The sequence below is a fragment of the Onychomys torridus genome, chromosome 1 (assembly GCF_903995425.1).
Source record: "Onychomys torridus chromosome 1, mOncTor1.1, whole genome shotgun sequence".
Classification (NCBI taxonomy): Eukaryota; Metazoa; Chordata; class Mammalia; order Rodentia; family Cricetidae; genus Onychomys; species Onychomys torridus.
In genome coordinates, this window is record NC_050443.1 from 106,071,891 (window position 1) to 106,092,768 (window position 20,878).

Genomic DNA, 20,878 nt, shown 5'->3' on the forward strand with positions numbered 1-20,878 from the left:
AGGGTGAAACTCTAGGTCACCAGAGTGTAGGAAGCTAGGCGGTTTCCACTGTAAACAAAGGTTCTCAGAAAATGTTAGGGAGAGAAGTGAGGCCCTACCATGGTCAGACACATTTAGCCTTCAGCCTGGCGTATTGCTATTTTAACATTATTCATATATAATATATAATATAGATGTGGGATTTTATCTCATGCAACCTTCACAGCAAATGTGCTGGAATCCTTACTTCAAGCACAATTCTTACTGGGAGAGGCTTTTGCTGGTCTTCTTCTGGGCGTGAGGGCTCCTTTCCCATCCTGTGTCTCATGTCACTTACTTGCCTTTCTCTTCTGCCTAGACTCACTCTAATTGTGGTCTTGGTTCTAACACAATGTTATTAACAAGAGCATGTGGCTTTCATAGGTTGTACTTTGCTTAGTTTTCTTCTGTGCTGGGAACTTCACAAAACAGACCAAGTTCTCTGCCACTAAATATATCCCTAGCACTTGGCTTTCTGAGCTACTCTTGCGAGACATCCTAGCTAGGCTAGCCTGGAGTTTATGATCATCTTTTCTCCACCTCTGAACCAGAAGATTGTGGAATCCAGTGTCTATTCAGATTTAGTCCTTGTCTGTGTGTTTCGGCTTTTGGCATTGACCATGCTCACTGCCATCTTAAGGCAGAACAGTTGTGGTCAATCACCCACATGAACCCCTCAGATGGACCTATTAACACTCCCTCGTGGAGAGAAAGGGCCCTTCAAGAGCCTCTTCCCTGAAGTTAGAGCAGGGGTAACGGATTGAGGGAGCTCCCTGCCCTCAGGCTCTTCCATACGGAAGCTGCCTCATGGGCATTCCCATGAGGGATTATCTTTTTTTCTTTTAATCGAAAATAACTTTTTCATAAAATATATTTTGATCATAATTTCCCTTTTTCATCTTCCAGATCCTCCCTACCTTCTCGTCCATCCAAGTCCATGCCTTCTTTCTCTCTCTTCAGAAAACACTAAAAAGAAAATACACCAGAATAAAATGAAAGAAAAAGCATGAGAAACACATATAAAGACACACACACACACACACACACACACAATTGGAAAATATACAAGCAGAAGACTATAGAAGCGAAGTCCAGTATGGTTAAAAAACAAAACAAAACAACAACAAACAATAATTCAAACAATGCAATATGAGAAAAACTCTCCAGAAATACCACTGAGTTCATTCCGTGCAGACTATCTAGGCTGGGCATGGGGCCTACCCCTAAGTGTGATTTACACATCCAGGGAGACTCCATTAGTGAGAGTCTACATTAGTGAGAAAACTAATTTTTCCTTTGCAGGTGGTTGTCAGTTGAAGACAGTCTCTTGGTTAGGGATAGGCCACTTCCCCTTCTCAGCTCTAGGACCCCATGTGGCCTGGTGCAGGCCCTGTGCATGCTGCCACAGTCTCTGTGAGTTCATATGTGTGTCAGTCCTCTTGTTTCCTTGGTGTCTTACGACCCTGGGCCATATTAAATGGAGAGAGAAAGCTGAGTATATATGCATGCTGCCTTTGTGGCCTGACTATAGTCACGAGACCATTTCCTGCAGGCTGCCACAACCATGACGTCTCTGCTAAGATGGACTGTACCCTGGAACTGTGAGCCAAAATAAGCCCTTTCTCCCTTAAATTGCTTTTGTCATGGTGCTTTATCACAACAGAAAAGTAACTAAGATACCTGGTAAATTAATTAATAAGGAACTGTCTATACAAAACCCAGGTCTAACCTAAAATAAGAAAATTTATTCTTGAACCAAATATGAGTTACCTTTACTAAATACAACAAGAAGATAACAGCACAGGAAGCAGACACAGAATCCTTCAGAAATGAGATTTATTTGAATGAAAGAGCCTCAAGGCAGGGTGGGTCTGAGATGGAGGAGAAAGCATTAGACAAAGCAATACAATGCATGGCGCTTGGGACACAGTGGGGCCATAAAGGGAAGAGAGACCTCCCTCTAATGTCTGGGGAGGAGCTTCAGTAAGAGTGAGGATAAGAGAGGGATAGGTGTGTGTGTGTGTGTGTGTGTGTGTGTGTGTGTGTGTGTGTGTGTAATTTTACTCATTTTTTAGAGGTGGCAGGAAGTTCCACATCATACAACTTAGTTCAGCCTAGCATATGTGACAGGGAACATGAAGGAGACAGGCACTATACATTGAGAGCTGTCAATCACAACACAGATTGTTTCTTAATTGTATCAGAGAGAGCTGCAGGAAGGCATGGCCTGACTCTGGTTAAGGGGTCAGGCCTAAAGGTGCAGGCCCATTGGGCTGACCACTTTTATGTCAACTTGTCAAAAGCTAGTCATTTAGAAAAGGGAACCTTAACTGAGAAAATGCTCCTACCAGATTGGTTGTGGGGCAAGCCCATGGTGCATTTCTTGATTGATGTTTGATGTGAAAGGGCCAAGCTCACTGTGCACAGTGTTATCATCCCTGGTGGTCTTGGGCCTGATTTTATGGAGGCATTTTCTCAGTTCCCTCCTCTCAGATAACTCTAATTTGTTTTCAAAGTTGACATAAAACTAGCCAAGGCACTAACTATGTATTTTTGGGAGGCTTGTAAAAAGATTTTGGAACTTTAAGCTGGCAAAGCCATAGAGTGTTCAAAGCTTAAAGGGCTGTTCTGTGGGAGTGTGGCAGACAGAGTTGAGAGAAATGCCAATGATGTGTGCCTGGCTTGTGAACTTCCAGAGGGAGGTTTGAGAGCCCCTCCAAGACTTCACAAGGGCCATTGTATGATATTTTGAATGAAGAACTACTAAAATGAAACCTTTGCTTTGCTGGGACAATTGATACTAATTAGCTGAGGCTGAAGAGTCAGTTGTGATTAAGAAAGGGGCTGCATCATTGAAATTAAATCTTCGGGGAGTATTTCCTCAGGTCCAGCACACAGATGCTGTGGTCCAGAGTGGGCTGAGGCTGCATCTCATGCTGGCAGATTGATGGTACAATCCAGAGCTCAGGAAGCCTCTTAATGCTGCCTCCTGACAAAGTTGGCAACTAGGCACCACAAGCTATTGCAGGAAATTCAGCTCTTCTACTTTTTGGTCACCAGGGAACAGCCACTAGCTGCATGAAAAGTAGCTCCTTCCTAATTTTCACATTCCATGCAAGAATTTCCCAGCATCCACCACCAAAAATTATCTTGCCAATTTGTTGTACAGAAATTTCCTCTGAACAGAAACCTTTCACTCTGCAGGGAGGCTCCTTAAGACTCAGGAAGCAAACAACTCAGTACCCTCAGGATATCCCTGAAACTTACCAGATGAACAAGGCCCTTCTTTCCCCAAGGTAAGTAGTAAGGAATGTTGAGGAGACTCTCCAGCCTTTGAGCTGCATGCCACTTGTGCAGAGAGCTCTGAGGTTCCACATTTCATGAATTATCGTTTCATGCTGGGGTGAGCTTTTAGTGATCCTGTATATTACCCTTTATTCATACTCCTGTAACTCCAATAATTCATTGTTTCAAATTGGATGTTGTTGATGTAGTTACTTTGGTCTGTTGTTGGTTTTCTATCTAGGGTAAGTAGACACTGCATGTCTCTCCAGAAAGAATGTCACACAACCCTATTATATTGGCCCTTCCTTCACTTCTAGACTTGTTCATTGTCACCCAAGGTAAGGTGGGTGGAGAGAAGGTGCCGAACAAGACTATTTTTACATAATGCTACCTAGACCTAGACTTCTGGCAAATAAAAAGATTTAGGAGCTGAGATGTTTATTTCACCTATTATTTTATTTTCAGAACTTAGCATAGTATGTTTATAAATGAATGAGTTATTAATTAATAATCACTAAGGTCATTTTTTAGTACAGTGGCAATTTTTGGTATATAAATTAATGTCTTTAAACTAAACATTCCCAAACTGTCATATATTTGAGTTTATAGATTTATTTTTACACTAGAGATTGAAAAGTAGGATCTGCAAGGCAAGCATTGCCAGTGAGCTACAGTCTCACCCCTCCTTCCCCTTCAACTGACCTCCTTTTATAGACAGGGTTATTGTGGAATAGAATATTTGTTTAACTATGTAAAGATGTGTTATATTTGTGTTGCAAAATAATTGTCTAACTATGTAAAGATGTGTTGCTTTTGTTTATGCTACATTTGTTTAATTATGTGAAGATGTGTTGCTGTTTTACCTTGCCTGCCTAAGGTACCTGATTAGTTTAATAAAAAGTTGAACAGCCAATAGCTAGGCAGAGGAGGGGATAGGCGGAACTGGTGGGCAGAGAAAAAGGGGTGTCAGACAGACAGGTACAGAGGAAGCAGGAAAGCAGGGTGGATAGTACATAGATGAGGTAAATGAGCCTCAGGGCAACACATAGGTTAACAGAAATGGGTTAATTTAAGTTAAAGAAAAAAAACTAGCTAGAAACAAGCCTAAGCTAAGGCTGAGCATTCATAATTAATAATAAGTCTCCATGTCATGATTTGGGACATGGCTTGGTAGTCCAAGAAAGCCTGCTACACAGGCTCTCACGATGTAACCCAGGCTAGCCTTGAACTTGTGATCCTCCTCCTACTGCCTCCTGTTCAGACTGATTTTTTCTAAAATTATTTTAAAGCAGAAAATTACAAAAGTGATTAAAATCCAATGCAAAAATTTCCCTGAATGATTTGAGAATAATGTCCTAATGCACAACCTCTGAATATTTTTAATATGTATTTTCTACATACAAGACCATTCCCTTACCTAATACAACCTCCAAATACTTTAGTATGTATTTTCTACATACAAGACCATTCCCTTACAACCATCAAAATCAGGAACTTGACTGTCATCAAAACCTTAGATTTGGGTTGGGAATTTAGCTCAGTGGTAGAGCGCTTGCCTAACAAGTGCAAGGCCCTGGGTTCGGTCCTCATCTCCGGGAAAAAAAATAAAATTAAATTAAAGGAAAAAAACCCTTAGATTCTACTCCAGCTTTCTCAATTAACCTAAAATATCTATTTGTTATAGCAAAAAGGGTCCAGTACCTGTTGCATTAATGACCACGTCTCTTTAGTCTTCATTATTCTAAAAGTGTGTCAGCCATCCTTGATTTTTATTACCTTAACCCTTTATTACTGGGATGGCACTGGTTCAAGACCATGCAGAGCTAGGGAAAATCTGAACACAGGCACAAAGGTGTGTATACACACCTACATCTCTATTTATTTCTGTATCTGTACATTACTGACCATACTGTCTACTAATATTTTTAGTTCTAATCCAACTCAAGAGCTACCTAGGTTTCTTCCTTTTATCTCTTCCCTGACTTTCCTTACTCCTTACTGTACGTGCTTATTTTACCAGTGGCCAGTTGAACAATCTCTTACTGCTCCCGTCATCTCCTTACTTGGTTAATGCTCCCTAACCTATGTCAGCACATCTGTCATGGGGTTGGACACTCTTCACCTTGCCATGTATTACTGCCCACAGAAGATGCTTATTTTGCTGTCTGCCCCTAGCTAGACACCTTTATATTAAATTGTTTAGGAAGGAAAGAAAGGGAGCAGGAGGAAATCAACAAGAAGAGAAGAGCTTTCTTTTCTCCTAACTTGCTATTCAAAGCAAGTTCATTGGTTTGGACAGTAGACTTCATTTCATTCATTTGATGTTACATTTAAAAAAATGGCCGGGCGGTGGTGGCACACACCTTTAATCCCAGCACTCAGGAGGCAGAGCCAGGCAGATCTTTGTGAGTTCGAGGCCAGCCTGGTCTACAGATTGAGATCCAGGAAAGGCACAAAGCTACACAGAGAAACCCTGTCTCAAAAAGCCAAAAAATAAGAAATAAAATAAAATAAAAAATAAAAATAAAAAAATGAACCAAGTCTTTCCTGAGTTGAGGGCATGAGCTTGGGTACATGTACTTGGAGGAGCCTGCTTTTTGAACATGTAGAGTCGAGGCCTCCCTTACTCCATCCCTGGAGAGCAGTGGATGTTAGTAAACCTAGAGAGGCCTCACATGGCAAGACGACTTCAGTCTTTTTTATACTGTCACTCTGGTCTCTTCTAGGATGTCTTAGAATCTGTGGTCAGTCAGCGCTCACACTGGTGAAGAGAGGTAGATTGTATGAGTGTTGTGGAATAGAGTATTTGTTTAACTAAATAAAAATGTTTGTGTTACAGAATAATTATTTGTTCAGCTATATAAAGATGTGTTGCATTTGTTTATGCTGCATGTTTAATTATGTAAAGGTGTGTTGCTTCTGTTTATGCTGCATTTGTTTAATTATGTAAAGCTGTGTTGCTGTTTTACCTTGCCTGCCTAAGGCACCTGATTAGTTTAATAAAAAGTTGAATGGCCAATAGCTAGGCAGAAGAGGGATAGGCAGGGTTGATGGACAGAGAGAAAGGGGGTGTCAGCCAGCCAGACACAGAGGAAGCAGGAAAGAAGGATGGACAGTATGTACATGAGTTAAACAAGTCTGGGGCTGCACATAGATGAATAGAAATGAGATAATTTAAGTTTAAAAAAACTAGCTAGAAATAAGCCTAAGCTAAGGCTGAGCATTCATAACTAATAAATCTCCATGTCATGATTTGGGGCCTGGTGGTCCAAGAAAGTCTGCTACATGGGACCATGTCCAGAAAAGGACCCTGGGGTTCTCTGGTGACAGTGTTTCTGAGCTATGTATATTGGGATTCCAATCATAATGTGAGCCTCTGGGCCACAGCTGTTGCTAACAGCATCTTCTATGCTAATGTAAGTTCTCACTCCCACATTCTTCACAGTCATGGCTCCAAATGGAACTTCCTCCTCTTTCCAACCTTCCAACTCTTAACAGTTGTAGTATGGGAATGATGTAGGTCTGGGGTTGAGGGAGATGAGAGGCAACATGTTCATGATCTGAACAGCTGTGTGGGGAAGCAATGGGAAGAAAGGAGACTCAAGGACCTGCTCAGGAGTCAGAAACAAAAACTTTGAAGTCCAGGCCCTAAGCTAGAATCACTTTTGATGTACTCCGATCATCACACACAGGAGGGATGGGATGACAGGAATATCTTACTTCAATGTGGTATACCATGTTCCTGGACTCGTTGTTGAAGACTTCAAACCTACCCTCATGGGTAGCTTGGAACAGAAAGTCTTGAAGCCACTTTTATTTTCTCTCTCTCTCTCTCTCTCTTTCTCTCTAAGTACAGGGCTTCTTCACTAGCTGGCTTGAAACTCACTGGGTAAACCATAGTGGCTGGCTGCAAACACAAGAGATCTGCCTGCTTGCCTGTCTCCTAGAGTACTGGGGTTAAAAGTATGTACCACCATGTCAGGCATGAAACTTATTTGCTGGCATTGCATCTGCCCACCATTCTGTTTCCAACTGATCCCTGAATCTGAGCATGTCTGGAGATTTACCTGTCCCCACCCTTTGAAATTAAGAGCTCTCGGATCCTTAGCCTTGCAGCTACATGACTGAGATAAGAGATGGATATCTGCCGTAAGCCAGCCCCCACCTCCTCCTTTCCCTAAACTGGCTTTTTTCCCCTCAATTCACTTAGGAGATGGACCAAAGTCCTAGAGAAGAGAAACTGTACATCAAGTGGCCTTTCTTCAGGGCTATCTGCCCCATGGTGGGATTGCTGAGACTCATCCGGGACAGCATAGATCCAGGCCAGCATGGATCCAGGTCTTGCCCTCCTATAGTACACCAAGGGGAATGACCTGGGAAGAGAATAAGCAGACCTCCCAGAAGTCCTGCCACAGCAGATGAGCTTACAGGTATTCTGGACTCCAGTTGCCAGGCACATGGTCCATATACCCCATCAGGATCACATGAGACAACTTGATGCCAGCATTTTACTCTATCCCATGTCTAGAACTAGACAGGAGCTGGGCCATTCCAAGGGCCGCTTCAACACTCCCTGGTTTACTTAAGCCCTAAATGAGCGCTTCTGTATTTGCTGGATTCCCATCACCTCTCAGTGAATCAACCAGGGTTCAATACTTAGACCTCTTAACAAAGGCACACAGGAGTTTGCCCTCACTAGTCTGTGTGCTCTGCCCATGTCCACTTTCAGAGAGAGAAAGAGGCTTAAGGAGTGAGTGACAACCTGGGTGAGGAGATAGGCAGTCTCAGGAGGAGGGCAGGTCAGTCTCTGAGCAGTGTTAGGGAGGGGGAGGAAGGAGGGATGGATGAGGATACAAATGGGTACAGGGGACATTTTGGCTTCAATCTATGAAGGGTTCTTCTCATAGATGGTAGTGTTTGTGTATTATCCCCAGCGGCTTCTGTAGGGTCAGAAGAGTAAGAAAAAGTCCTCATGTTGAGTCAGAAATACAAGAATGATGGGACAGTTACTACCAAACAAATCATTGTTCTGTAAGATCTTATGTTGGGCGGGCAGTTAAGAATGCCTACCACCGGGCGGTGGTGGCCCACACCTTTAATCCCAGCACTGGAGGCAGAGCCAGGCAGAACTCTGTGAGTTCGAGGCCAGCCTGGGCTACCAAGTGAGTTCCTAGAAAAAGTGCAAAGCTACACAGAGAAACCCTGTCTCGAACTCTTGCAGAGGACTTGAGTTTGGTTCCCAGCACTAACATCAGGCTATTAATGCTTATAACTCTAGTGCCAGGGAATCCAATCCCCTCTGGCCATGATGGTGCACACCAAATCACCTCAGCACAGACACAGAAAAATAAATCCTAAAAAGATCAAACATTGATGGATTTATCTTTTCTTTGACTATACAAACAGAAAAACTAGAAATCTAAATTTGAACATGCAGTTTGAAAATTTGGATCAGTTTAAACATACAGAGACAGGGCCAAATGTTTGGCTTTCTGGCCTAAAAGCTGGTCACACCCTTGGATAATACTATCTGTTGGATTAAGCCCTCCCTCTTGCTTCTGAGATCTGCTTCTGTTTGGTCAGGAAATTTTGTTATTTTCTGGAGTTAAGAGAGTATGCCCAGGGGTTATCTGCTATGTGAGAAGTCAGCTTTCAACTCCCCTAAGAAATTTTGCTTCAATACTCACCCATGCCATATGCTTAACACACACACACACAGAGGTATGGGTAGAACATTTACACTCACTCATTGTAACAGGGCCAAAGGTCAATAGTAAGCAGTATCAACAGAACCCAATCATAACTATTTATTGAGTGCCAACTATGTATGTGCTATGCTCAGGTATTCAACTCAAACCTTGGGTTGTTTTTTGAAGTGCTGTTGATGGGAACACGTCAAGAATCATTTCTTTAGTTACTTACTCCTGTTTGGAGTAAGTTTCTCCTACCCATCTTGAGGAGCCAGAGCTGTTCATTAGACGTCACCTAGGTCATACCTTTCAGATTTGTTCCAGGCGACAGCCCTTCTCCAATGCCAGCATCTGTTATTACTGATCCATTGCCTTTATGGGACAACAGTCTACTCCAGGAGTGTCTAGTTCATTTCTGTAATCTTAGGGGCTGATCCGTGAGCTGCCATGATGCTTTCTGAATGATACAACCAACAGGACTCCAGTATTGAGGAGAACTGAGGCTTACTGAGCCATTCTCCTAACCAGGTACTTCATGAAGGTAGGTATATTCATGGAATCTTCACAGCCTGGTGAGGTAGACTGCATGCTTCATAGATGAAGAAACTGAGACCCAAAAGAGGTAATGGGTCACACAGCTAGGAAGAGACAAAACTGAGGCTGGGTAACTTGATTTCTTCCTCTTTAGCCTCTTACTCTATATAGAAACAGTTCTAGATGCAGCAAGGTAAATAAACGGCAGCAAAACTGGAGGGCAGGGGATGCGGAGTTTGCAGTTAAGGATGAAAGGACTGTCACAAAGGAGTTACTAGGTCTTTGAAACAAAAAGCTCCATCCTCAACCTTAAAAGGGTTAGTCCATGCCTCTCAGGCAAACAGGCAGTCTCTGCTTGGACTGTGCTCTGATCAAAGATTATATGGTGCTTTGGGAAACCCCCCAACTCTCATATACACTAATTTTAGCAGTAGAAATACATTTGGGCTGGGAGGCATTGGCACACGCCTTTAATCCCAGCACTCGGGAGGCAGAGGCAGGCGGATCTCTGTGAGTTCGAGGCCAGCCTGGGCTATAGAGTTAGTCCAGGACAGGCACCAAAATTACAGAGAAACCCTGTCTCAAAAAACAAAAACAAAAACAAGAAAGAAAAGAAAAAGAAGAAAAAGAAAAAAAAGAAATACATTTGGGTGGACAACCTGCCTCTATGTCAGACAAAAGGCCAAAGTCCATTAGTCTCCACTATTCTTCCACTGAGGGGAATAAGGAAGTGGAGGTGGGAGCAGGGGAATATTTTTTTTTTTTTTTTTTTTTTTTTTTTTTTTTTTAGGGATTGAGGACTAGGAAAGGGCCAGATGACAAATCTTGGGCCTTTGGCCATGCCTAGAAATACTACAAAGCATCCTGAACTCAAAGTCTGTTCCTTTGTTTTGACCTCATTTCCCCACCATCCTAGTATGAACAGTAAAGATAGTTATTAAGTGGTGAGAGTTCTTTGAATGGAATCCTACACTCAGAGCTTATGAAACAATCCCAAGTTCAAATTCTTTGGTCCTTTTGCTAGAACATAGCCTTCTCTGTGATTCCCTCTCGTCCACCTTCAACCTCTTGCTACTGTAGTCCGCAACAGGGACTTTGCCTGGCTTGTAAGTCTTCTTCCTCTGAGAAAAGTAGCTGTTACTCACCTCCCACCCCCGCCCCACACAGGGTTTCTCTGTGTAGTTTTGGTGCCTGTCCTGGATCTCACTCTGTAGCCTAGACTGGCCTAGAACTCAAAGAGCTCCATCTGTCTCTGCCTCCAGAATGCTGGGATTAAAGGTGTGTGCCACCACCACCCTGGATGCTATTGCTTTTGTTATGGTTAACCTATCTCAAAGCAGCTGGGTCAGGGTTATTGGCTCTGGACATGTAAAAACTTCCCTCTAGCTAATGGATATTACTCTGAATATAATTTCATAGAACAGCAGGACCTTGTTGTTTTTTAAGATCTTATCTTTGAAGGCAGTAGCCACAGCTCTAGTGCTATGCTCTAGCCTGGGGTTCCTGTCTCAATCCAGGTGGCAATTGTGAGTCCTATTATCGGCCCTTAATTAAGCCATCTTAGGGATGCAGAAAAGGTGTCTGCTTAAAAACCCTGGTTCCTGCAGGCTTCTCAGGTCTGGACCAAACACAGAAACAAAATCTGGGTTAAAACTGAAGCCAGGGATGTCTGCAGAAGCTCCCCTCTTGGTAATTCATTGGTGCTAGACAAGGTTGGGAGTTATGGGCAAAGGCCTTGCCACATTACAAACAGATGGAAGTCGTCTTTTGTCTGTGGGTCACCTGGTAGAAGAGCAAGTGGGAAATCTGCCTGAAGCTCCTGGCACACTTGCTGCAAATGTAAGGTCTTTGGTTTGCGTGGATATGCTGGTATTGTCCACAAAATACTAGCTGCAACCAGGAAACTTCTAGGGCTTTTTGCTCATGTGTTAACATTAATAGAGCTGTGGTGTAAGATTTTGCCACATTCTGGAAAGGTCAGTCATTGGCTCAAGTGAATGCGCTGGTGTTCAATGAACATGGTGCTCTCGCTAAAGCCTCGTCCACATTCAAGACACCTGAAAGGCGGTTCTCCATTATGAGTGCGCTGGTGCCTTAGGCAGTTTGAGCTGTTGGTGAAGTTCTTGCCACACTCACAGCAATTGTAGGGCTTCTCACCTGTGTGTGAACGCTGGTGTTCCAGCAGATAGGAACTGCGCCCAAAGCTGTCCCCACACCAGGCACAGAAGTAGGGTTTCTCACCTGTGTGACAGCGTTGGTGCTGTAAAAGGTTAGAGCTCAGGCTGAAACTCTTGCCACAGAGTCCACAGCGGTAGGGTTTCTCACCAGTGTGAGTACGCTGGTGCTGAATCAGGTTGGAGCTCACCCTGAAAGTCTTACCACACTCAGCACAAGCATAGGGCTTCTCCCCAGTGTGCACCCTCTGGTGTTTTGCTAGGTCTGCACTGCGGCCAAAGGCCTCTCCACACTCCATGCACTTATGAGGCCGGAGACCTGAGTGAGAACGCCGGTGTTTGGTGAGATTAGAGCTGAGACTGAAGCAACGGCCACATTCTGGGCAAGGGTAAGGTTTTTCACCAGTGTGCACCCTGTAGTGCTTAACCAGATCTGAGCCACGCCGGAAGCTTTTGTCACACTCTGGACAGCTGTACGGCCGGTCACACCCATGGCTGCTTTGATGGTGAATGAGGTCAGAGAGGCTGGCTACAGTCAGCCCACAACTGCGGCACCTGAAAGCTTTGGGGACTACAGGATCATTGGTCTCGGCAAAGGCTTCTTCCTCAGGGCCTGACCTATATAGGTACTGCTGGTCCAGCAACTTTGCCCCGGCGGCTGGTTGTTCCGGCCGCGCCAGGAGAGGGCACTCCTGCAGCTCAGCCCCGCAATCGAGGGGCGACTGGAGGGCTCCCGGGAATTTTGATGTCCGGTTCCCCAGCAGCTTCACATCATCTGGATTCTCCCTAGCTGCTTCTGGTGCCGCAAGTTCCATTTGCGGGAGAGGAGCGCTCGGTCTCCGAAATGCCACTGACTTAGCTCAGCGGGGGAAAGACACTGGGGACTTGGAGGCCAGCACCGGAAACGGAAAGGTCTACAGGCCCGAGCTGCTCTAGGAAGCAGCAGCGAACTTTCTTGGTAGGTTTAACTCTCTCATTCACTTAACGAAAACTTGGAGTTCTATGAGTTGATGAGTCCGGTTTCGGGACCTAGACCACCGCGCTTGAGGGTTGCCAATACAGTATGAACGCGGAAAGGCGGTCGCTGCCAAGGACGGACCGCCAGCGAAGTGGCTAAGTCACGCTGGGCAGCGCAGGGCAGCACCTACGGTTCTAGGCGCAACAGCTCACTCTCACGCCCATTTCGAACTGCGCTGAGCTTGGGCCGACTACATATCCCAGCATGCACCGCACACGCCTCTTACTTTCACACAGATAAATACCATTCTCGCCATGTCCTCTGCGACTGTGCAAGTACCCAAGTTCCAGAATCTAGAACTTCAACTTCCGACTCGCAGGATAACTGCGGCGGCGCTCTTCAGAGGAGCAGCCTGGCCACGCCCCTCTCTTCCAGTTCCGCTCTCCCAGAGAACCGGCGAGACGCGGGGCGGAGCCTTAGGCCCGGGCCAAGATGGCGGCTGCGAGGCCGGCCCTTACGGACTCGCTCTCGTTTTGCCTCGCGCAACTCACGGCGGCGGCCGGGGAGGGGCCGGGTTGGGGAAAGGACCCAGCTACCAACGAGACACCCCTGGGCCGCGCGCTCCTAGCTCTTCGCACGCGCCACATCAAGGCGGCAGAGGGAATTGAGCGCTTCCGGGCACGCGGCGGGCTCCGCCCCCTCCTCGCTCTGCTACGCCGAACGGCTGCTGCGGGCCCCGCCCCATCCCAAGCAGGCTCTGGCTCCGCCCCTTCGTCGGGTGCGTCAGCCGGTCCTACCCCTGGCCCCGCCCCCGCTGCGGAGTCGCCTTTGACGCCTTCGACGCCAGTGCGCCTGCGCAAGACGCTGGATTTGGCGCTCAGCATTCTAGCCAACTGCTGTACGGAGGGGGCGTGCCGGGCCGAAGTACGTAGACTTGGAGGCATTCTCCCTTTGGGTAAGTGCTCCGCCCCCACGTCTCAGAAAAGTTCCACCCACGGGACCTGTGCAATCCTTAGTTCTTTAGGTCATGTCTCTGAGTGCGTGCTTTGTGATGGTGCAGCGCCCGCCACTCATGTCCTCAGGTGTCATGCTGTGTGACGTCACTGCTCTCTATAAATTATACCTGGACCCGCCCCGAGCAGGACTAGGTACTGGCTCCCGCCTCACTTTTGAGCGAATGGTTTTGTACTTCCTAGCTTTGGCGTTTATAGCGGACAGTCCGTCCCTGTGCAAGGCTTCACGTGGATGAGCTGGAGGCCAGAAAGTGGTTTTGAAAGTTCAGAGAATGGACTTAGAAAGTGGTGCAGTCAGAAATACCAGGCAAATCGCCCAACCCCTCCAAAGTAATAACAAGTAGCTACCCGACAGGATTGAAGTGGGCATAAAGTGAAATTCAAATAGAGAATGCCCCGACGCCAAGCACAGGCTGGGTACTTAAAACACACACAGTAAGCAAATTCCTGCAAAGGATAAGCCTTTCTGCGTACCGGCTGATTTGGCGCCCCCTAATGGCAACGATGGGAACAAGGCTGTGCCATTGCCAGTTTTGACAAAGATCTTACTTTTTAAAGTGAAGCATTTATATATTTAGAACTTGGGTAGAACGCACTTGTACAGTAATGTGTTTGACAAGGGCCTTGACGACAGCCCTCATAAATTCCAAGTTCTCTCTAACCTTGATTCCACGTTTCTGTCCTGGGCAGGATTATCTTTGGATTGGCAGGGATGAAAGCTGACTTGGTTCAAGCTTCAACCACTCTCCCTGGCCTGTCCCTTTCTCTTATAAAACCGCACCGCTGGAGTGCGTAATGTCACTGCCCTTCTTAAAACCCTCTTGTGGCTGCTGTTGCTTTTACATTTAAATTTTGACTCCTTGGACAGTTAGGGCACTGTGAAATCATAGAACAGACACTATTACCTTGGAGCATTTGGAAAAGCTGCTTCCAAACCTGAGACACCAGCCTTTCCATTTACCATCCTTCTGACAAATCCGTTCAGTCCTCCAGCTCTTGCTCACCTTCTAGCATCTTCTGAAGACCTTCCCCAACCCTCTCAAATCCCGTTTTCCCCCTCCTCTCTCTCCCCTCCCTCCCCCCTCTCTCTTTGGGTTGCTGGAGATGGCTCAGGGTTTGGTACCAGCCAGACAAGCACTCTACCACCAACCTGCATCCCCAGACCTTGCCACACTCTTGAGCTGATGGATTAGAAACAAATAAGGGGTAGAATCCTCAAGGAGACAAACTGTGCTTGCAGTGACCATTCTTCAGTGTGTGAAGACAGACAGCATCCAGAACCGCACGGCTCGCGCTCTGGGGAACTTAGCCATGGAGCCCGAGAGCTGCAGGGACATCCACTCTGCCGGTGAGAGGGCTATGGGAGTGGGGCGAGACTTGCCGAAAGGCTTTACATGGCTACCCTTGCTCATGCATCTTCCTCTTCCTTCTCCAGGTGCTGTGCCCTTTCTTGTTGAGAGCCTGACGGCCTGCCAGGACTCACAGTGCCTACAGAGTATAGTTCGTGCCCTCCGCAACCTGGCAGACTCACCCCAGCACAGACTAGCCTTAGCACAGCAGGGAGCAGTCCGACCCCTGGCTGAGCTCCTAGCCACAGCCCCAGACCCTGCGCTGACCTCGGCCCTAGTCCGTGCTCTCTTGGAACTCAGCCGAGGCTGTTCCCGGGCCTGTGCTGAGCAGCTAAGTTTGGGTGGGGGCCTGGGCCCGCTTGTCAGCCTGGCTTCTCACCCTAAACGGGCAGTACGTGAGGCAGCCATCCTGATCCTGGCCAATCTCTGTGCTCAGGGCCTAGTGCGGCCCGCATTGGGCAATGCTGGTGGTGTGGAGGTGTTACTAGGTGAGCTTAGGAGGCGGCGGGGCCCCAGTGGGAACAGCTCAGCTTCCCAGCAGCCCCTAGTGCGGGCTGTGTGTCTCTTGTGCCGGGAAGCCATCAACCGGGCCCGGCTTCGGGACGCTGGTGGTTTGGAGCTGCTGATGGGCCTGCTGCAGGACCCTGCTGCCAGTGCCTGGCATCCACGTGTTGTGGCTGCTCTTGTAGGCTTCCTTTATGATACTGGGGCCTTGGGCAAGCTACAGACTCTGGGCCTCGTGCCTCTTCTGGCCAGGCAGCTATGTGGTGAAGCTGGTGAAGAAGAAGAAGAAGAAGAAGGAATAGAAGCCGCTTCCTGGGACTTCCCTGAGGAACGGAGCCCTGGGCAGACAGAGGCAGGGAGCTACAGGAGCCTTAGGTGAGTCCTCTTGTCAGGGCCCGAGGGATGGCTGGTGCTTTGGGGAGGGAGTTTGTGTCTGCCTTGGCCATCTTCCTTACCTCTTCCTCTTTCCTGTCTTAAGAAATTTACCAAGATTTATTCCTAATTCATTGCTCTACCCTAATATGACGTGAATCTGCCATCTGACCCTGGCTCCACCCATTACCCGGAACTCTGGGCCCTATGCAAGTTGATCGGGGGTGGCATGTGTCCCGGTTACAGTGGTATGCTGTGGAGCCCAGTTTTCTTTCTTTCTTTCTTTCTTTCTTTCTTTCTTTCTTTCTTTCTTTCCTTCTTTCTTTCTTTTTTTTTTTTTTTGAGATAGCATTTTACTTTGGAGGCCAGGCTGCCTCAGTCTCAGTGTGTAGCCCAGGCTGTCCTTGAACTTACAGCTGTCCTTTTGCCTGTTCTTATTCTGCCCCACCACCAAAACTAAGTGACTTTTCTGAGCCACTGATTGCTTGTGTGTGCAGTGGAGGGTACCCGCCTCATACCCGCAGAGTTGTTGCAAAGACTACCCCTTGCCTAGCTCTGGGTGATGGTCAAGAGTGTCTGTCTTGTGAACCGCACGTGCGTCTCCACTCTCCCTCCATGAAGGCCTCCTCTTTAGTTCCTACACACGATGAGAAAGTGCTATCCGAGGGTCTCTCTGTGGAGAGAGAGCACTCTTCCTCCTGTGTGCCTTCATCTCTCACCTCCTGCAAGTCTTTGTTGGGTTCTTAGCATCTCTGTAAGGGGTCATGGTCACCATCTTGTTTACTCTCTCACCTCTCCTCTGTTGGTCAGTATCGCTTCCCCTCCTGTTAGCACGCCTCACTGCACCGACTTCAGCAGCAACATGCCATGGAAAGTCTGTTTGGTTTGGTTTGGACAAGGGGCCTCACTCTGTAGCCTAGGCCGATCTTAAGCTTATCATCCTCCTGCGTCAGTGCCCTGAGTGCCAGGATCACAGCATGAAACACTGTGCACCTGGCCCTACTGTGTGGTTTACATGCTTGCGCGCTCTCTCCTCCGCAGGTCATAAACTCTGGGAATAACATGTTTTGTTCATGCTTTGCTTGAGCACCTGAAGCTGGACTTGGCACATGGTAAACACTAGTAATTCAGAACGAGGTGTGGCCCACCTCAGGTCGTGTCCTTCACCTTCACAGAGCTGGCCCCTTTCTCTCCTTTCCTGTCTCCTCCTCTCTTCCCTCCATTCCTTTCTTCCCTCTCTCCTTCCCATCTGTCTACCTTTGTTTTTCCCCCCTTTTTGAGACAGTATCTCAGCAGACTGTCCTGGAACTCACCATCCCGCGTTTACTTTGAACTTATCACGCGGAACCGTCTCTTTTGACCCTGCTCCCTCACCTTGGCTTTGGGTTCAGACTCCTTTTCTTCCTGTCCTCTGTAGGTTGTGGCTGATTTCTGAGGGTTATGCAGCAGGCCCTGGAGATATCTCCCCAGATTGGTCTCCTGAGCGTTGTCCGATGCCAGAGCCATCTGAGTCAGTCAGTCCTTCCCTTGGCCAGACCTCAATGTCGACACCCCGCACACTTCGCAAACTGGGCCGTGTCCCTGCTGCCACTACTGAGGAGCCTTGGGGCCAGGAGGGGCCAGCACTGTTGCTGCTGTCACGTTTCTCCCAGGCTCCTGACCCAAGTGGAGCCCTAGTGACTGGTCCAGCACTGTGTGGCCTGTTGGCCTATGTGACAGGTGCACCAGGACCACCCAACCCACGTGCACTGCGTATCTTGGCCCGCCTCACCTGTAACCCTGCCTGCCTTGAGGCCTTTGTGCGCAGCTATGGCGCAGCACTGCTGCGTGCCTGGCTCATACTCGGTGTCTCACCAGATGACTGGCCTGTGCCACGTGCCCGGCCTGTACACCGAAGCCAGCACCGAGAGCTGGGTATGTTTCCCCTGTCCCTACCCACGTGAAAGGCCCATTTCCTCCCGCACCTTTTGTGGCCCTAGAAGCTCTGCTTCCTGCTCACCTGTCCCCATTGTTCTCTGCAGCCTCCCATGCAGGCTTCTGAGCCCCCAGGCGTCGGGGCTATGGGGCCTGGAAGGCAGGGAGCTTCCCTTCTGTTCCATAGCCCTGGAAGACAGAGAATTCTGTTCTGTCCTTTGCCCAGACCTTGGGGCCCAAATAACCTGGTACCAGGTTTGGCTCCTAGTGCCCTAGAATCTGACCTTTCTGCATTTCTCTACCCATTCTGCTCTTGGTTCTGCACTGTCCTGACTCTCCCCTGGGCACACTCACTCAGGAACTCAGACCAAGCACCGAACACGGAGTCCTGTAAGGCCCTCCTGCCGTTTTCATCTGAGGCCCGCCCTGTCTTCCGGGCCTGACTGCAGGCTGTTTCCTTCCCCAAGGGCCCAGCTCTGCACCCTGGCCGTCCACTTGCCTGTCCTTGACCAGGGCTCTTAGCACCTCTGTTGATGTCTCGCCCTGAGATTTTACTCTCCTCCCTTTTACGGACCCAGAGTCCTGTCTTGCCCACAGCACCCCAACCTGACCTGCTGTGCCTGTCCCTGCAGGTGAGATGCTGCTGCAGAACCTGACTGTTCAGGCTGAGTCCCCCTTTGGAGTAGGTGCCCTCACCCACCTGCTGCTCTCTGGGAGTCCTGAGGACCGTGTAGCCTGCGCACTGACCCTACCCTTCATCTGCCGGTGAGGGGGAGACGGGTGTCTTGCAGGGATTGCGAGTAAGATTGCAACTCTCCTGTCCTCTAGGTCCTAGCAGGCCCTCATACCCCTGCTGAAAGGCTCTCTCTTCCCCACAGGAAACCTACTCTGTGGCGCCGCTTACTTCTGGATCAGGGTGGCCTCCGCCACCTCCTCTCGGCACTAACTCAGCCAGCTCCACACCCACTCTTCCTCTTCTTTGCGGCAGATTCCCTTTCCTGCCTCCAAGGCCTAGCGTCTCCCACCGTGAGCCCGGGCCTTTTCCCTGCCATGCCCTTGGAACTAGACTCACCGTCCCCTTGCCTCTATGAACCTCTGCTGGGTCCCGCCCCCGTCCCAGCTCCTGACCTGCACTTCGTTCTGGATTCAGGCCTCCAGCTCCCTGCTCAGCGGGCTGCTTCAGCTACTGCCTCCCCTTTCTTCCGGGCCCTGCTGTCCGGCAGCTTTGCTGAAGCCCAGATGGATTTGGTGCCACTCCGTGGCCTGTCCCCTAGTGCAGCGTGGCCTGTCCTACATCATTTGCATGGCTGTCGGGGCTGTGGGGCTGCTCTGGGACCCATACCCCCACCTGGCCAGCCCCTGCTGGGCTCCAAGGCTGAGGAAGCTCTGGAGGCTGCTGGCCGCTTCTTGCTGCCTGAGCTAGAGGAGGAGCTGGAAGAGGCTGTTGGCCGCATCCACTTGGGTCCCCGGGGTGGCCCTGAGTCGGTGGGTGAAGTATTCCGCTTAGGTCGGCCCCGGCTGGCTGCCCACTGTGCACGATGGACACTGGGGCCAGGGCAATGCCCGAGAAAACGGGCCCTGGCCCTTATGGGGCTTGTGGAAGCGGTAGGTGAGGAGGCAGGGCCTCTCACTGAAGCTTTGCTGGCTGTGGTAACGGGGAATGAGTCATAGCACGGATGCTCTAGGCTAAACTGTCGCCATCCCTGGGAGAGCACCCAGGGGATGAGGTGGCTGTCCGGGAGGCTTCTCTCAGCATGGCACGAGGGGAGACAGCAGAAGGAGCTAGCCTCAGGGACTGAAGAGCAGGTGGAACTGAGCCCCAGGCTGAAGATCTGAAGATCTACTACTAAAAAGTCAACACCGGACTCTGTGCACGGAGTCCAAGAGGACAGCTCGGCCCCAGGATCTGGTCTGACCCAGCCCTCCGGTGTTGGAATTAAAAACCTGACATTTGGACACTGCTGTTGTGCTTGCTTCCTTTGGGGGTCCACCACCCATTCACCTGCCAAGAGCCCCGCGCTTGGACATGGGCCCTCCTTGGATTTGAGAGTTCAATGAATAGTTGCCTCGTGGTTTCTGTAGGCCAGGACATGGTGGGTTTTCTATGGGATGGAGTTTTGGATCCTCAGGGGAGGTCTCCTTTCTGTTTATGGGTCCTCATTGCTTAGACACAGCCACCCAGCTAAACCCAGAACCTGGCCAGACTGAGGTCTGTGCTGAGGGCAACGAGTGTGGTGGCATGTCATAACAGTTCTGCCTTTACTGGTCAGTCTGTCCATTCCCATCTCTTGAGCCACATTTTCTTCCTTCCTTCCTTTCTTTCTTCCTTCCTTCCTTCCTTCCTTCCTTCCTTCCTTCCTTCCTTTCTTTCTTTCTTTCTTTCTTTCTTTCTTTCTTTCTTTCTTTCTTTCTTTTAAATATTAATTTGTGTGTGGGTGTGTGCATGCCATGGCTCCTGTGTGGAAGTCAAGTCAGCTTGGGGGAGTCAGTTCTCTGCTTCCATCATATGGGTTCCAAACTCAGGTAGTTTGGCTTGGCAGAAAGTGCCTTATCTGCTGACCGTCTTACTGGTCCAAGCCAAGTTTTAAAATGTCATCTGCCTAAGGGGAGACCTGCTGTATTCTTAGGGTTTCTGAGCCTGGTCTTAGTCACATTCAGAGAAAGCCACTTTTCAGGCATTCAGATGAAGGAAGAAGGGTCTTCATCACTGGGTTCTCAGGGCCCTGGACTAAGCTTGCCAGGGTCTGGGCATTTCAGAAAGGTGAGTTAAGGTGGTTCTTGCTGTCCCTGAGACTCTCTGGTTCAGGTTGTGCATATTAGGTGTGGTAGTACACGCCTTTAATTGCAGCACTCAGGAGGCAGAGGCAAATGGATCTTGTGTGAGTTCTAGGCCAGCCAAGGTTGCATAGTGAGATCCTATCTTTTAAAAAAGGTACTTAGCCTGGTCCCTTTCTGATTGATTTAGGCTGGCATGGAGGGCTGTCCTGAGCTTCAGTATTTTTACCAAACTTTCCAGGTTCTGACTTGCTCCTGGGTTGAGGTCCATTGTTTAGATCTGTCTTCCAGG

General features: G+C 48.5%; 3 protein-coding genes across 3 annotated transcripts in view; 1 reads left to right on the plus strand and 2 right to left on the minus strand.

Annotated features, from left to right (window-relative positions):
- LOC118588150 (cytochrome c oxidase subunit 6A2, mitochondrial) overlaps positions 1-10,032 on the minus strand; it is a 29,500-nt gene extending 19,468 nt beyond the window's left edge. Inside the window, exon 1 of the mRNA XM_036194417.1 lies at positions 9,300-10,032. The gene's annotated coding sequence lies outside the window, so the exon portion shown is untranslated. The remainder of the gene's footprint in view (positions 1-9,299) is intronic.
- A 746-nt stretch (positions 10,033-10,778) lies between these two features.
- On the minus strand, positions 10,779-13,388 carry LOC118596345 (zinc finger protein 239-like). Its single transcript, XM_036207192.1, has one exon. It carries the CDS (start codon positions 12,514-12,516, stop codon positions 11,509-11,511), a length of 1,008 nt encoding a protein of 335 aa, XP_036063085.1. The 5' UTR covers positions 12,517-13,388; the 3' UTR covers positions 10,779-11,508.
- On the plus strand, positions 12,180-19,767 carry Armc5 (armadillo repeat containing 5). The gene is made up of 6 exons (XM_036207179.1): positions 12,180-13,614; positions 14,913-15,020; positions 15,108-15,900; positions 17,315-17,811; positions 18,444-18,576; positions 18,690-19,767. Exons 1-6 carry the CDS (start codon positions 13,152-13,154, stop codon positions 19,480-19,482), a joined length of 2,787 nt encoding a protein of 928 aa, XP_036063072.1. The 5' UTR covers positions 12,180-13,151; the 3' UTR covers positions 19,483-19,767.
- Positions 19,768-20,878: the final 1,111 nt, after the last annotated feature.